At 38.4% G+C, this 15,608-nt stretch overlaps 1 protein-coding gene across 1 annotated transcript in view; it reads right to left on the reverse strand.

Moving 5' to 3' along the window:
* Positions 1-3,086: 3,086 nt before the first annotated feature.
* The window catches only part of LOC122526824 (voltage-dependent calcium channel type A subunit alpha-1), a gene marked incomplete at its 3' end in the record, with an annotated part of 65,162 nt that continues 52,640 nt past the window's right edge, over positions 3,087-15,608 (reverse strand). The window contains exons 11-18 of the mRNA XM_043650385.1: positions 12,241-12,441; positions 11,201-11,628; positions 10,677-10,999; positions 10,455-10,577; positions 8,999-9,562; positions 8,483-8,828; positions 8,139-8,303; positions 3,087-3,197 (exon numbers count right to left, since the gene is read on the reverse strand). Coding sequence (XP_043506320.1) covers positions 3,087-3,197; positions 8,139-8,303; positions 8,483-8,828; positions 8,999-9,562; positions 10,455-10,577; positions 10,677-10,999; positions 11,201-11,628; positions 12,241-12,441 — 2,261 coding nt within the window. The remainder of the gene's footprint in view (positions 3,198-8,138; positions 8,304-8,482; positions 8,829-8,998; positions 9,563-10,454; positions 10,578-10,676; positions 11,000-11,200; positions 11,629-12,240; positions 12,442-15,608) is intronic.

Consider the following 15,608-nt stretch of genomic DNA (forward strand, 5'->3'; position numbering starts at 1 on the left):
AGGAGAACAAAAAAAAAAAAAAAAAGAAAGAAAAGGGAGGGAAAGAAAGGAAAGAATTAAAACCGCAAACGAAAGAAAGTTTGCTCGGTTCGTCTGTCGAGATTCGAAGTCGATTCGCGTCGGGATTACTTCGATATACATATATATATATATGTATCAGCTCCATATTTACACACACGCTCGACATATGGACATTTTCAACCATGGAGACAAAGGAGGAAATGGAGCAAATTTTTGATACCTGGAACTTTTAGTCGCGCGACAGACACGGAATTTTTGAAAGATCGAAATAAACCCGTCGCGATGTAACCCAGTCGACCCAGGCGGCTTACGGAACTCTTCGTTCTATTTAGCTTCTTCTTTTCGGTCCACGAATTATTCAAGCAAGTCTAACCAATCTTCGACAGAGCGATCTTTCCAAGTAACCGATCGTTTCTGCGCGTCTGATCGCGAAACGACTCTTTGTGTACGTGTGTCTGTCCATGTGTACAATGAGTGTGTATAGAATCTGTAACTGATCCTTCCCGACTGTGGTGGAGGTGGCATGCGTGTGACGGAAATCGGTGGCAGTCGAATCTTCCTGTCTTCTTGTTACACTCCAAAAATTGGCCATCTCGTCGCAAGGCATCGAGCAATTACGTTACGTTTCACCGTCAACGGAGTCTCGCGAGAGGGAAGCTTCGTCCCTCGCGTTCCTCTCTTTCCGTGACTCCATCAACGATCATCGCATACGTAAGGTGTACTGTCGTTTACGATCATATCTCGACGAAGCGGTGATCGTGACAATGATATTCACTTGGCCCATAACACGCAGTTGTTCTTTGCAACAACATAGACACCCGTCGATGCCCAAAGATCGATTGCGCTCGCGGTCGTCTTTATTTCACAGTTTACATCCGCTTTGCGAAACGTTACGTTTCTTTCTCGAGCGGCGGGCGAAAGACGACGGCGAAAGCTCGATGCTCCGCATCGAAGCAACGGTGCATGCATGCAAGAATAAAGAAGTACGTCAACGTGCAAGTGATCACGTGCGAATGCAACCAGGCGATGAGCGTGCGGGGAGCTTTCTCAGTTACGTTCATTGTGCGTGCTAGTCGGATTTACTCGAGGCGGTCTCGCCTCTGTTTCGACGTATCTCGTGGGGAGAAGTTCGTTCGGAAACTGAAAACAACGAGCCGAAAAAAGAAGAGAGAGAGAGAGAGATAGATAGATAGATAGATAAATAGACAGATAGATGGATAGATAGAAAAAGAGAGAGAGAGAGAGAGAGAGAGAGAGAGACGAACGAAAAAAAAAAATTCGATAGTGATAGTTATGCTCTTTGTATCTCCTTCTCTACAAAGTCTGAATACCGATCAATGTGAAATGCTAGTGTGTCCTGTAGTGTCGTGTTTGGCGTGAGTTTCGTGTGTATTTCGTATAATAACGCGGTACTGCGAAAACACGTTTAACCTCTTGCGCTGGAACGGCGTGCCACGCACGTCGTCGAGAATTTTTTGTTCCAAATTGCCACATTTTCTTAGTTTTCAGTATATAAATATATATACTTAAATATAATATACTTAGTATATAATATATAAAATTACATTTTATATACTTAATATATAAAATATATACAAGTAATAAATACTTATATATAAACATAAGTATTTAAATGTAAAATATATATAAGTAATAAATACTTATATATAAACATAAGTATTTAAATGTAAAATATATACAAGTAATAAATACTTATATATAAACATAAGTATTTAAATGTAAAATATATACAAGTAATAAATACTTATATATAAACATAAGTATTTAAATGTAAAATATATACAAGTAATAAATACTTATATATAAACATAAGTATTTAAATGTAAAATATATACAAGTAATAAATACTTATATATAAACATAAGTATTTAAATGTAAAATATATACAAGTAATAAATATTTATATATAAATATAATATAATATAAGTAAATATATAAGTAATATTTATATATATAATAAGTAATAAAATTAAATATATATATATATAAGTAATATTTATATATAAGTAATAAATACTTATATATAAATATAAGTATTTAAATGTAACTCAGGCAAAACAAGTAATAAGTTATTACTTCTCAATAATTTCTATCCAGTGATATTATACCGACGAGTTCAAAAGGAAAAGAAAGCGGCGAATTATTGTCCGGTCACTCGTCATGGTCCGCGAACCAGTTGCCAGCGCAAAAGGTTCAACAGTGAGACGCAACGCGATCTAAATACGATCTAGTTTACGAAATAGCTCATGGTTAAACGGGTTTTCTGTTCTTCGTTACGCGTACGTTTGCGTCTATAGACAACGATAAACTTTCAAAGATTCATTTTGAATATCGTGTTACACGATCCGGCATGTGTCGAGTCAACGAAGATCATAGATCGAGGAAATTTTTGAAGACAAACGTTCCACGAACTTCGCTTCTCGATCTTTCCCGATTCTACGATCCTCGTGGAAAATACATAGACAGACGAATAGAACGCGAAAGTTCGTTAGATTGATATTCAGAGCCGAGCGTTCGCTGTGATTTATCGGCGGACTCGATCGAAAGAAGAAACGAGAGTCAACAAAAAGACACGCGTGCGATCTGTTCGGCGTCTGTTCAGCCCTGAACACAAATAAGTAATCTCTAAATAGTGATCTATATACTCGTACATACACGTAATCTTGCAATACACGGATATTTTTAAGTACTCGAGTCGACAAAATACTATCTATTCTTTAAAAAAAGAAAAAAAAAAAAGACAAAAAAAAGTATAGAAGGGCTCTAATTGCACTCTAATAAGCGAAACTTACCAGCCTACTTCGAAAACTGATCCTGCGACCGTCTACCGACGTGAATTTCTTTACTAAGTTTACTTTTCTTTCTCGACCGAGCGAAATGTTTGCGCGAAAACGGCAGCAAGCATGTCGCAGACATCATTTTTCGAGGGGAATCCGGCTCGGAGCGATCGCACCGATCCAGCCGGCTACTCTAAGCGAGTATGTTCTTTTGATAATCTGTTCGGTTGAGGAGCAGATGGGATTTGTTGGTATAGTGGAGCTTACCCTGACGCCGAATGCGGCGATCTTCAGTATGCACTCGACGGTGAACATCCCCGTGAAGCACATGTTCATGTACTTCAGCGCGTTCTTGTACGCGTCGCTTTGCCGATGGAACTGCAATGCATATACTGACAAACACACGGCCGAAAGAGACAGACAAACGGACGTACAAGCCTATAAAATTCCCGCGTATTCCGACTACGGGCCACACGAGAGTAATTAACCCGTTCTTCCGTCTTTCTTCGCCTCTTTCCGTTTTCACTTGTTGAAAAAACCGAAAGAAGCGAAAAAAAAAGAAAAAAAAAAAGAGACCGAGACACGGAAGAAGAGGCAGGCTTCTTCTCATTATCGAGCGACCTGTCCATCGACACGCTCGTTTCAAACGATTCACATATCTCTTTTGCTGCGACGTCGAAGGAAAATCATTGCTTGTGTTGGAAATCAATTCGTTCCAAGTTTAGCGCGTTGATAAATTTAGCATCCTCTCTGGCTTAGGATGTCGCGATGACGATATACATCCGAGCGTCGCGTATCATTGGACAGTTCCCTCGGTGTGACACGGTCTTACAAATAGAGACGTGTAAAGTAGAGTGCGAAATCTGTAAGTTATACATTATATATATATATATGTATATGTATATATATATATACATACATATATAATGATGTATATATATATAGTGAGAGACTTTCCAGTCGACAGAAAAAGGGAGACACATGGGTGTATAATATTAGCATTAACCTAGATACATGTATCTGTACGACCGTACAAGGTGTATACGGCACAGTAACGGTGACATTAACAGGATTGTTTCCTTTTTTTATATTAGCACAGTGAGGGGAATTGGTTTCAGACGGTACTGTATTAAGAGTGTGGAACTGGTGTGTGAACACGACTGTACCGATCGAAAAATCGAATTTTTATACCAGTACGATCACCTTCTCGGTGATCAATCGTACACAGGAATGAATTCAGTAACGATCAGGTGCGACAAAATGACCGAGAAGATGAAATTGTTTTCGCATCGTTATGCTGTCGTAAGTTTGGTATCGTTATATGTTTGATAGAATAAATAAAGTAATTGTAGGGGTCACTAGATTAGGGATCACCTTACCGATTTCAATGATTTTTGGATATAATTTTCAACTTTCTCTTTTCTTTCTTCGCCCTCCGGCCTTAGTTTCCAGAGAATATTTCGCATTTGTATATATCTCGCGTTTCAATTTGTAAACATGTAGAAGACAGATGTGCTCAATTAGAAAAAAAACGCTTAAAAAAAAAATGAGCGTCAACATTGGTTCGGGTTAGATAAATTTCTGGCTGACAGAAGCTTCTTCCTTGGATACTATTATTGATTCTTTTGTTTTATTTCTGTACGTATATATAAATTCAAACGTAATATAGTGTCGCTACTAAGTGACTTTTCGAGTAGTTATCAATCGCAAGGACTGATCGAAGTCAATCTTGAAATTTATTTATCCGAAAAAATTAAATATTTTCCCAAAGAAATCATTAAAACGAATTCAAGGTAATGATCCCATCTTTTCCCATAGATGTTGTCGTAAAACATCTTGCCTTTCCAAAATCCTTCCCAGTCCCTTCTTGCTTTGAATTGCTTTACGTATGCATAAAAAAATGAAAAGTAGTCAATCCGTTTTCAAAGTATAAAAATATACAGTAAATATACCGTCGTCACTCTATTTTCAAATATAAGTATAAAAAAGAAAAAAAAAAGAAATTTGAGTTTTCTGTTTTCAAATATAAGGATAAAAATATACAGCAAATATAAAGTCGTCAGTCTATTTTCAAATATAAGTATAAAAAAGAAAAAAAAAGAAATTTGTTGACTGAATCCTCAGTGTCATTAAGGCGACAACTAATACCAATACTAACACACATTTAGAATATAAGAATTTATACCTAATTTTTAATATCTAATACGGAGGTTATATGCAGAAATAGTTATTCAAGATCATATTTTGAATAACATATCCAAAAATCATCGAAATCGGTGAGGTGTTGCTTAATCCATACGATTATCGAATTCACGATTTCGAAAAACACCAGAATTCTGCTATGTTAGAAAATTCTTTAATAAACAAATATTTTAAGATGAAGAACATCGATTATGAATTAATCGATTTTGAATTGAGAATAAGATTAATAAATTATTGGATGCAAATGTTACTGAGAAAGTCATCCCGGAATTTCTGACCGGTGGCGTATATTAAAAAGAATCGTAAACAGTATCGTTTGGTCGTTTGCGTCAGGATCAGTTTCGTGATGGAGAGATATGAAAGTTTGGTATCCGGAGAAGAGTCAGAAAGTCATAAGAAACGCAGAACGAATCGTAACGGCAAAAAAAAAAAAAAAAAAAAGAAAAAAGAAAAAAGAAAAAAAGACAATGAAAGGGAAGAAAATGACGAACTGAAAAGAATTAAGATATCAAGAGCAAGCTAAAGCACGACCGAAAGAAAAAAAAGAATCGGATGGAAGTTCGTAAGAGGAAGAGGGGCAGAGAGTGTGTTGGAAAAAAAATAATCTCTCCGCTCAAGGTATGTACGAAAATGTTTTCTCTTTTTTGTCTGTTCAGTTCTGAGAAGGTAGAAAGGGGAGGATTGAATCGTGCGTGTGTCCCGTGCAAGAAACACGTCATTTTGGTAATGGAACAAACACACACACACATATTCGGTAGATCTCGTGTTCGTTTGCTCGACGTACAGTCCGGTCGAGTTGATTTTGCTTGCGAGCAGCCAGCATGCGACACGCAATTTTGTGTATAATGAACAACGAATGTGACATCTCGTGTGCGACACGTGCTACGAAAACGTATCAGAAACGATTACGTGCCTTTGAGCAAAGAGATCGAGCCCGCTTGACGATTCGGCCGATGTGTCAAGCTTCAACGTTTGACGCATCGACGAGAATTTTCGAGAAAGGAAAACGATCTCGCTTCTCTTTCCTCTCTGCAATATTCAAATATCGTGTGCGCTTCATTCTTAAAACAATGTGCAGTATGGTGTAAGAAAATGATTTCTGACAACGCGTTGTCTTGCATATTCCGATTACGTTTTCAAAAATAAAGAGTAGATGAGAAACGAGCGATACTCGTGTATCTCTGGCATAGCTCTGAACTTGACAACTACATAAATGTACAGAGATGTACATATGTTCGTGAGTTGACTCGACAAGACGTGTCGCGTGCATCCTTTGAAACTTCTACGATCGCGTTGTTCGAGCGTTGCAGATCAGAATGTGAGGCTAATTCGTCATTCGCGTCTCTAATGTAATTGTGACGTCGCGGACGAGGTTAAAAAACACATTTCTCGTGATAAGCCTTCTAACGAATGCTGCAGACAATCTGTGTGGCACAGGCAGCTCAAGTATCCAAGAATTAAAAAAAAAAAAGAAGAATTAGAGACAGAGAGATGAAGAAAAAGAAAGAGAGAAAGAGCAAAAAAGAGAAGAGACAGAGAGAGAGAGAGAGTGTGTGTGTAAAAGACAGAAAGAGAGAGAGCAAAAAATGTGTGCTCAAAAGGCACGTGGATTCGCGCGTAGATCTGTTGTATACCGCAGTGTTTTTTCTCGTTCTTTCGGCCGTGTTTTTTTTTTTTTTTTCTTTTTCATTCTCATTGATCTTTAACTGAATCAAGCTAATTACTTGTGCAACGCTTCGAACCCCGCCACCAGTTCAAACATGGGTTTGTCAAGGGGTACGAGTCGAACGCATATCGTGTGTGGGTGTACGTGTGTGTGTGTATGTGTGTGTGGGTGTGGGAACACATCGATATTGGATATTGGTTTTTCCACGTATCTTTGAATACGTCTACTATCAAGACGAGGACACAGCAGCGAGCATGCAGTAAGAACAGAAGCGAAAGGGCAGAAGAAAAATGACAACGGAGAGAAACGAAACGATCACGGAACAGAGAACAAAGTGGAAAGAAGCGAAATGGAGGAAAACCGAAAGAAAAGAAAAGGGAAATGATATCGGAGAAGAGTGAAAGAAAATGTTCGATAAATGCAAGAGACCGACGTGGGTATAATGTAGGATAGAGCAAAGCGCGAGTGCCCGTGAAATAAAATTCAATCGAATTTTCAACGCGATCGAATTCGAGCGCTCGTGAGAGAAACCGATTGGATCGCAAGAGGTAAAATGTGTATTTGAAAAGTATGTATTTCTATAGAAAATCCAATCAGCTTTAGCCAAATTGAACGAATAAGAGGAAAGGGGGGGGGGGGGAAGAGAAAGAGAGACAGACAAACATTAAGCAGACAGATAGAGGGACAAATAGAGAAAGAAAAAAGATGTCGGATACTCGCGCATGCCTGGATAAAATAAAATTTTGAAATGAATGTGAAAGAGCATAAAATAAAAAGCATCCAGTTAGGCTATAAATTACGAGTGTCAAACGAAAATCAGTTCCAAATGGAATCGAAAATGACGAAAGAAGGAGGAAGAAGAGAAGAGGAGGTTTCGATTTTTTTTTTTTTTTTTCAGAGGAAGACACAGAAGTATTCAACATCGTGTACACGTATCAATGGATACAAGGATAACAATTATACAAAGAACAATAAATAAATTTGCAGGCAAGAACAACAATGTCCTCGTACAGATATAACGTTATATCTTACAGTTGCTTCGAACTCTCCATTGTGCGCGTTTGCCGAGAACGACAAGTGATACATTCTCGCGATTCTCGTGGCGACGAGAATCAGTGTTAGGCTGCTTTTCGATTGGTTAAAGTTGCCAAACGAGAGAGTACGACTTGACGAAACGCGACAAAAAATCAGGTATACCGGGGAAGGAAGTTTTTCATGTCACCTCAAGATGGAACACGACGCAACGATTGCTATTTACATATAAAAAAAGATAGACAGGTACGCAAGCAGGATATCAACGCGTGCTTCCTTCTGGCGCTCGCGTCTTCTCCGACGTGCGTTATCAGTTATCAGGCACGTAACGTCCACGAGAAAAATCAATTACTTCTCTTCAAAGACGTATTTTAGAGAGAATGAGAAGGGGGACAAACGAGCGAATCATTGACGCTTACCTTCATCATGAGCAGTACTGTGTTTAATACGATGAGACCCATGATAAAATATTCGAATGGCGTCGATACCACTATTCTCCAGATTTTGTACTTTACGCTGTTCCGTTCTTTCGGCATGTACCTCTCCAGAGGACGAGCTTGTATCGTAAAGTCTATACAAGATTTCTGAAACGAATATAAAATGATCAATGATCGTGTCACTCTGTTGTTTCTTTCAACCAAAGAGGTTGGCAACATTCTACCACGTTAGCAGAGACTTTCTTATTCGACTGTTGTTAGCGTTAAACGACCGTCGGTATCTTCTAGACAGATCTATATCTAGTTAACAATTCAGGCCAACCAACCTGATTCTTGTCGATTTCACCGTCTTGCAATTCAGCTTCTCCTTGCTCTTGGAAAGTAATGATAATCAAGGCCACGAAGATATTGACGAAGAAAAATGGAAACACGATGAAGTAGACGATATAGAAAATGGACATCTCTATACGAAAATTTTGAATGGGGCCCTTGTCCTCGTACGTGGCCGCCATCGAGTTCTGCAGGATTTGCGGCCAACCCTCGCCAGTTTGCACCGCGAACAACGTCAGCATCGCGGCCATCACGTTGTCATAGTGAAAAGACTGCGACTGCCATTCCCGTCTTTTTGGCTCTGGCAACATGGCGCCCTCTTCGAAAACGAAATATTGACCCCTGCGAGGCACAGTGAGGAAAGCAGAGTGGAACGTAATTAGAATTTAAGCTGAACCATCGAAACGAAGATGATGATTTTTAGAATAAAACCTGTGCTTTATATATTCGTCGATCAGTTTCGCTGCTAAGAAAGAAAGAGAGAGAGAGAAAAAAAAGATTCGAATACTCACTGGCAATCCTGTTCCGTATATTTGCTCTCGTCGTTGCAGTAGAAAAACTTGCCGTTGAACAGTTGCACCGCGATCACAGCGAATATGAATTGGAACAATATATACACTATGAGAATGTTAATGACGTTTTTAAGACTGTTCACTACGCAGTCGAACACCGCCTTGAGCTTCGGCACTCTCTTGATCGTCTTTAATGGCCTGAGCACTCGAAGTACTCTCAACGATTTGATTGTCGAGAGATTTTGTCCAGCCGAACTACCGGTCATATCGAAAGCGAACGAGACCGCGGCGCATATCACAACCACCGCGTCCATAATGTTCCAGAACTCGCGCAGATACGAGCCCGGGTGAAGGATAATCCCAAGATCGATGATCTTCAGTATCATCTCGACAGTGAAGACACCGGTGAACGCGTAATCGAAGTAATTCAGAATTTCGTTCCTCGGCGAGTCCTCCCATACGGGATCTTCGGCGGCCAACGCGATACTCGACAGCGATATCACCACCATTATGAAGAAGTCGAAATATCTCAGGTTGACGACCCAATGGGCGGCTCTTCTTACGCTGCAATCAAACGTACGTTTTATCTCTTTGAACCTCACATTTTATACACGTATATATACAGGGTGGGCCGGAATTCGTAGTACAACCGAGCAGGAGATGATTCTACGTCAAAAAATAAGAAAAAAATTTGGTACAACATTTTTTCTATCTGCGGCTCGGTTTTCGAGAAAATCGAGAAAAACTTTAAAGTTTGTTCGTCTTCGTTGTTAGAGGATGTACCCTTGGCTACTATAAGGAGTATGATTTTCCAACATGACGGTGCACCAGCACATTACACGAAGGAGGTTGAAAATTTTTTAAATCAAACGTATTCGTGTTGGATCGGCCGCGATGGTAAGGTACGCTGGCCACCAAGGACCTCTAGATCTTTCTTTATGGGGGTATATCAAAAAACAAGTTTATAAGGGCAATATTTCAAATATTACACATTTGAAGCAAAAGATTATAGAGCAATTCGAGAAATTAAAAACCGATATCAGCTTACGTTCTGTTCAGATATCATTAATTCGTCGATTATGTATGCAGCTACGATAATACTTGTAACAGTGTACTGTATCGTAGTATTGCAATGGAAAATAGTAACAAGGAATAAAAAATTAATTATCAGTAGTAACACTCTGTACTGCTTTAACCACACGATAAATAATGTTTTTAAACACTATCTCGGACGAAGATAACCGCGATAGAAGAATAGATAGAATAGAATCGTTCACAAAGATGAACAAACTCTAAGGTCGATTTCCTCGAAAACCGAGCCCCAGATAAAAAAAATGTTCTACCAAATTTTTTTTCTTATTTTTTGACGTAGACTTACCCCCTGTTTGGTTGTACTACGAATTCCTGCCCACCCTGCATGTATCGTACGAATATTATCGACTGAAAATTATCTTACGGATTCGTAGGGGACAGTATAAACATGGAGGAGTATGGCAGCATTGGTTTTGGTCCCGTGTCATCATCTTCATCCTGCTTTTTCTCTTCTTCGGATGATTGTTTTCCACCTTTTCCGTCTTTGCTGAAATCCACAGATAATTACATTCGACGTGCACTATTTGAAGAGAGTTGAAAAAAAAACAAAATGAAAAAATAGGATGGATATAAGAGAAAAACTTACAAATTCTGGTTCGGACTTGGAGGGCTGATTTCTACCTTGGGCGCGCCACCGTCTATCGGATTCTGCAGGGACTGGATCTCTTTCTCGAGCTCCTGCGCCTGCTTCTGTTTATCCTCTACTTCCTCCTCGTCCTCGGCAGCGCTCAGCTCCTGTGCGTTTGCCAGATTGTCGACGGCGATAGCCAAGAACACGTTCAACAGCGTGTAGTTGCCAAACAGCACCAACACGATGAAGTAGAGCGAATAAATCATGCCCTTCTTGTGTCCGCCTTGCGACTCTATACCCTGGTACATCACTTCGTTCCAATCTTCTCCGGTCAGGATCTGCCAGGATCAGTTAAATTACATTCAACGATATTGTAAAATAAGCCAACAACGCGTGATCTATTTCTTCTATTTGCCAAACTACTTTCGTCTAAACATTGCGGTTCGAAGGAAAGACTATGTTGTATGTGCTCTTTCCTTCCTTCTTGACGGGATACGACGAGCAAATATGTAAGTAGATAGCGATGGAATGAAACTTACTTGGAAGACAGTGAGCAGCGCGATGGGAAAGGTGTTGAAGTTGGTGGGCGGCGTGCCATAATCGAAGTTGAACTGGCCGCCAAACAACTGCATACCGAGCAGCGCGAATATGAGAATGAAGAGGAAGAGCAAGAAGAGCAGGGAGATGATGCTACGCATCGAGCTGAGCAGCGATATTACGAGGTTTCTCAGGCTCTTCCAATATTTGGTGACCTTAAAAATTCGCAGGAGTCTAAGGGCACGTAGGACGGAGAGGCCGAAAGAGCCAGACTTCACCTCGGACCAGATCACTTCGAAGATCGATCCCGAGATGACTACGCAGTCGAAACGATTGAAGCTCGAGTCGAAGTATGTGCGAGGACCGAGCGCGTACACCTTTATGAACATCTCCAACATGAACAGAGCCAGGAACACGAATTCTGCGAAGTCTGTCAACACCCGTGTCAACCGTTTTGATACCATTCTCAAATTCGAGAAACGAATGGTTGCTTTTTTTATACAGAATAATCCTCTCGCTGGGTTAACTCAAATTCAACGACGCCAATTACAGTGCTAAAGAAACTACAGTTCGCTTAGAAATTCATGTTGCACAAATCCGCAAGTATAAATATAGGCCTTTTTGAACTATTAAAATTTAGTTACAAAATGAAAAATATTTACGACAATTATTAACTATTTAACTGTAGGATTCGAGTTAGAAATTTATCTTTCTGCGAACGGATAATAAAGAAATTGTACAATTTTTGCAATCTTTTTGTCATGCAGTATATATATCATAATGATATATTCGTGTCGATATACATGTATACAAATATTTGTGTAAATTTATACTTTTATGGATTTACCATGAAAGTTATCTACTTGGAATATTTCATTCATCTTTGCAAATTATGTTATACATTCTGTGTATTTTTGCATTTTTAAATTTCTAATCAACGCATAAACATTTTCGTCATCAAGAGTCTTTGTCAATCAACAACCTTGTTGAGTTAACTATACGATAAGATTACCCTGTACATCTGCTCGAATCGTTTACTTACAGAGGAAATCGGTCAGCCATTGTGGCTGACCGTAATGTTCCACCGCTACGCAGACGGTATTGAAGAACACAAGAACGATGACGAACCAGTAAAACTTTTGTGATTTTACGGACTTTCGTATCCAGTACCTAAATCTTCTCTCAGCTAGCCAAAACTGCTTACAAGGTCCCTTTTCTTTCGTCGAGGAGGACCTCGAAAATCCTGTAAACAGCAAGTCGTTCGTTTTAATGACCAGTTTAGAATGTTCATAGTATCATTCCGATGCCAGTCGGTTGATTTTCTTCGTCACAACATGTTCTTTTTTTCTTTTTTTCTCCAAAACAATCGAGTCATTTTTCCAATGAATTTAGTCAAGTAATCGTGTTGTAACTTGTTATGTATGTGCCAACGCTTTCTTTGATAATATGACAACAAATTATTTCTCAGAAAGACAAGCACGACATTGGAAAACGGTAAAAGTACTGGTTATCCGACATCGAGATCTGATTCGAGAAAGTTTCTTCTATGTGACTTTTGTTGCTAATAGGTTTTCCCAAGTTCGATTTGAAAATCCGTTTACCTTCAACCTTCATTTTTCTTTTTTCTTCTTGTTCAATTACTTAGTATATAAATACACAATGGACAGAGACACATCTACTCTATACTCTCTAACAAGCGAGTGTTTCTATCTATTCTGATACCGATGAAGCTAATCTATGTATGACTAAACGTCGAATGCTACACCATTTAATCATTTTCTCTTTCTATTTGCGGCGCTCTGTTTCGTCAAACAGACTCCACCGCCGGACATACCTGGACATTGGCGATTTTATAAAACTTTTCATCAATATCAATGACGAATAAGAATGTCAATAAACGAATGAAACGAGTGAAAAGAAAAAGTTCACGATTTTCGCGAATGCCCACGATAAATGTACACAAATATAAGAATACATAACCACGCCAGCCAACAGAAGCAATTCCTAGAAAATAGAAGATAAAACAAATTGACAGCTCGATTCAACGAAATTTCTGGGTATTGAGAATTTCGTGCGTTCATAATTTCTGGGTGTTTCAGAGACGACTGGAAATCGATTCAAATGATCTGCAGCGAACATTCCCGGCCCTGTTATTAAATATATTCGGATTTCTTCGCAATTACGATAATTACAGTAACTGCTTCTACTTTATACAGGATGTATCAAGTTGTGTGATACAACTGGACATACATAAGTAGATTCCTTAAAAATTAATCGAAAAAAAATCTAGAGTAATGATTTTCCACTTGACGTTTCCTTTCACGAAAGATTTAGGCTTGAAAAGAGTGCTGTTGCCACACTTTTGGTTTAATACTACATGTTAATATTAGATGTTAGTGGAAGTGAAACTTATCGTAATGGAAAAATTGTTGAAAATGTCCATCATTTCGTCTCGGACAAACTATTATTCGTTGAATCATAATAACATAAACAAATGTCAATATACTGTGTCCGTACTTGATCATGTGCTTTAATCATGCTTTCTTTTAATTGTTCACTGCTTGTATGATCTTCAACGTACACAAGTTTTTTAATACTATTTTTTCATAAGAAATCCACTCGAACGATAGTTCTAGTATATAGAAAGTTCAATTATGGGGTCAGGACAGTGTGAAATTTTCAAAAAAATCGGTTTTTGTTTTAAATAGTAGTTTGAAGTCTTAGAAATAAGATACAAAAGGTCCTGGCTTTTAAAACGACTTATTTTGGGGTGTAATAATAAATCCGCGGATACAGAATAATTGAATTTGTATCACTGTTTACAACTTTAAACAGTATTATAAAGTGTAAATCGTGTGATTCAAATATTATTTTTGGCAAATCGAATATTAGGGGACTTGGATTCAATTTAGTTGTCAATTGTAAGAGTTGTGAGCCTCGATATATAAGTAAAAAAAAATAAGTAACGGATACATATGAAAAATGACGAAACTTTAAACTGAAAACTTTAAACTCGTTTTTCTCGAAACTAGGTTTTTAGAAACGGTGTGCAAGATATCTCGGAATCTAACCAACCGATTACTGTGAAACTTGGAAACGTATCTTTAGCGTAACATTTACTAAAGATTGACGATCGAACATTTTTTAATTTTTAACAATTTCGAAAAATATAAACAAGAAACGTAGAAATTTTTGGCATAAATTCGATACATCAAAAACAAATAGTTGCTATTTTCACAATTTTCACAAAAATAAAAATGTTGGATCGTCAATCCCTAGAGAATGTTGTTTACTTTTGAACTTTTTTTTGCCTTTTTGTTGCAGCTATTCCTGTGTGGCTGGAATCATACACACCGATAGGCAATGTAAAAAAAAGTTATGTAAAAGGATGTCGTTAGAAAGTTAAACAAGAGCCCTCTTTTTTTCCTTTTTATTGTTGCTTTCTATAGTTCATAATGTGTTAAAATAAACCACAAAAGCTCATGTAAATCAAATATGTAGTTTTTTTTTTACTAGCCCTCCAAATTATACGTAATTTTTAGGCCCGTCACACTGTCCTGTCCCCTTATATGACAATTACTTGGTGCCAACGTTACGAAGTTGAGTGTCATCACTGGGATCGTCTAAACAATTTCCACGCCTGTTTTATACTTTATATACGATGTTTTGTGCGTTTGTGCTTTGAAACCCAGAAATCTCGAACAATCGCGATCACATTGTTCTGTATGTACATGTATATGAACACGTGGACCCGTGTATGTATATGCATGTTTATGAGTATCGATATGATTCGTTACGTGTATCACAAATACCTAAAACGAAAGGATGTTTAAAAGGAAAAACACAGAGGATACAGATAGGAAAAGAAGTTACGAATACAGCCTCGTTTACGTTGCTCTTTGCGAATCGTGACACTGACTGGTTGTAGTTACCTTTCAGTTTTTTCTTAGGCACTGAAACAAGAGGAGCGTCTGACAGCGTGTGATTAGAATGTTTGTCGCCGTGGTCGAGGGAATTAAAGTCGCTCTTTATCCGATGCGAAACAGAAATCAGAAGGAACGTCAGATCGTCCCACGAGCAATTCTCGCTTGTACCAACTCTGGTCTTTCTTCACCGTTTTCTCGATCACGGACAGAATTTCGACGGGAAATCGAAGGAAATGTTACGTAAATGTTACTCGTGAGACCATCAGACTTTGTTTTATTACAATGTCGATATAAGTATACATGAATATCCAAAACGTGCCGATAGAAAATAACGTTGAGAAAGAAAGAGAAAGAGAGAAACAGATTTCTTTTCAATGCGAACAGACAACGACCATACGACGTAAACAGTTCGTTAATGCTTCCTAACGCAATTATAAACGATAAATGAACGATGGTCGTGACATGGACTCTGTCTATCAAACGA

Source organism: Frieseomelitta varia, unplaced genomic scaffold (genome assembly GCF_011392965.1).
Source record: "Frieseomelitta varia isolate USP_RPSP 00005682 unplaced genomic scaffold, Fvar_1.2 scaffold_195, whole genome shotgun sequence".
Lineage (NCBI taxonomy): Eukaryota > Metazoa > Arthropoda > Insecta > Hymenoptera > Apidae > Frieseomelitta > Frieseomelitta varia.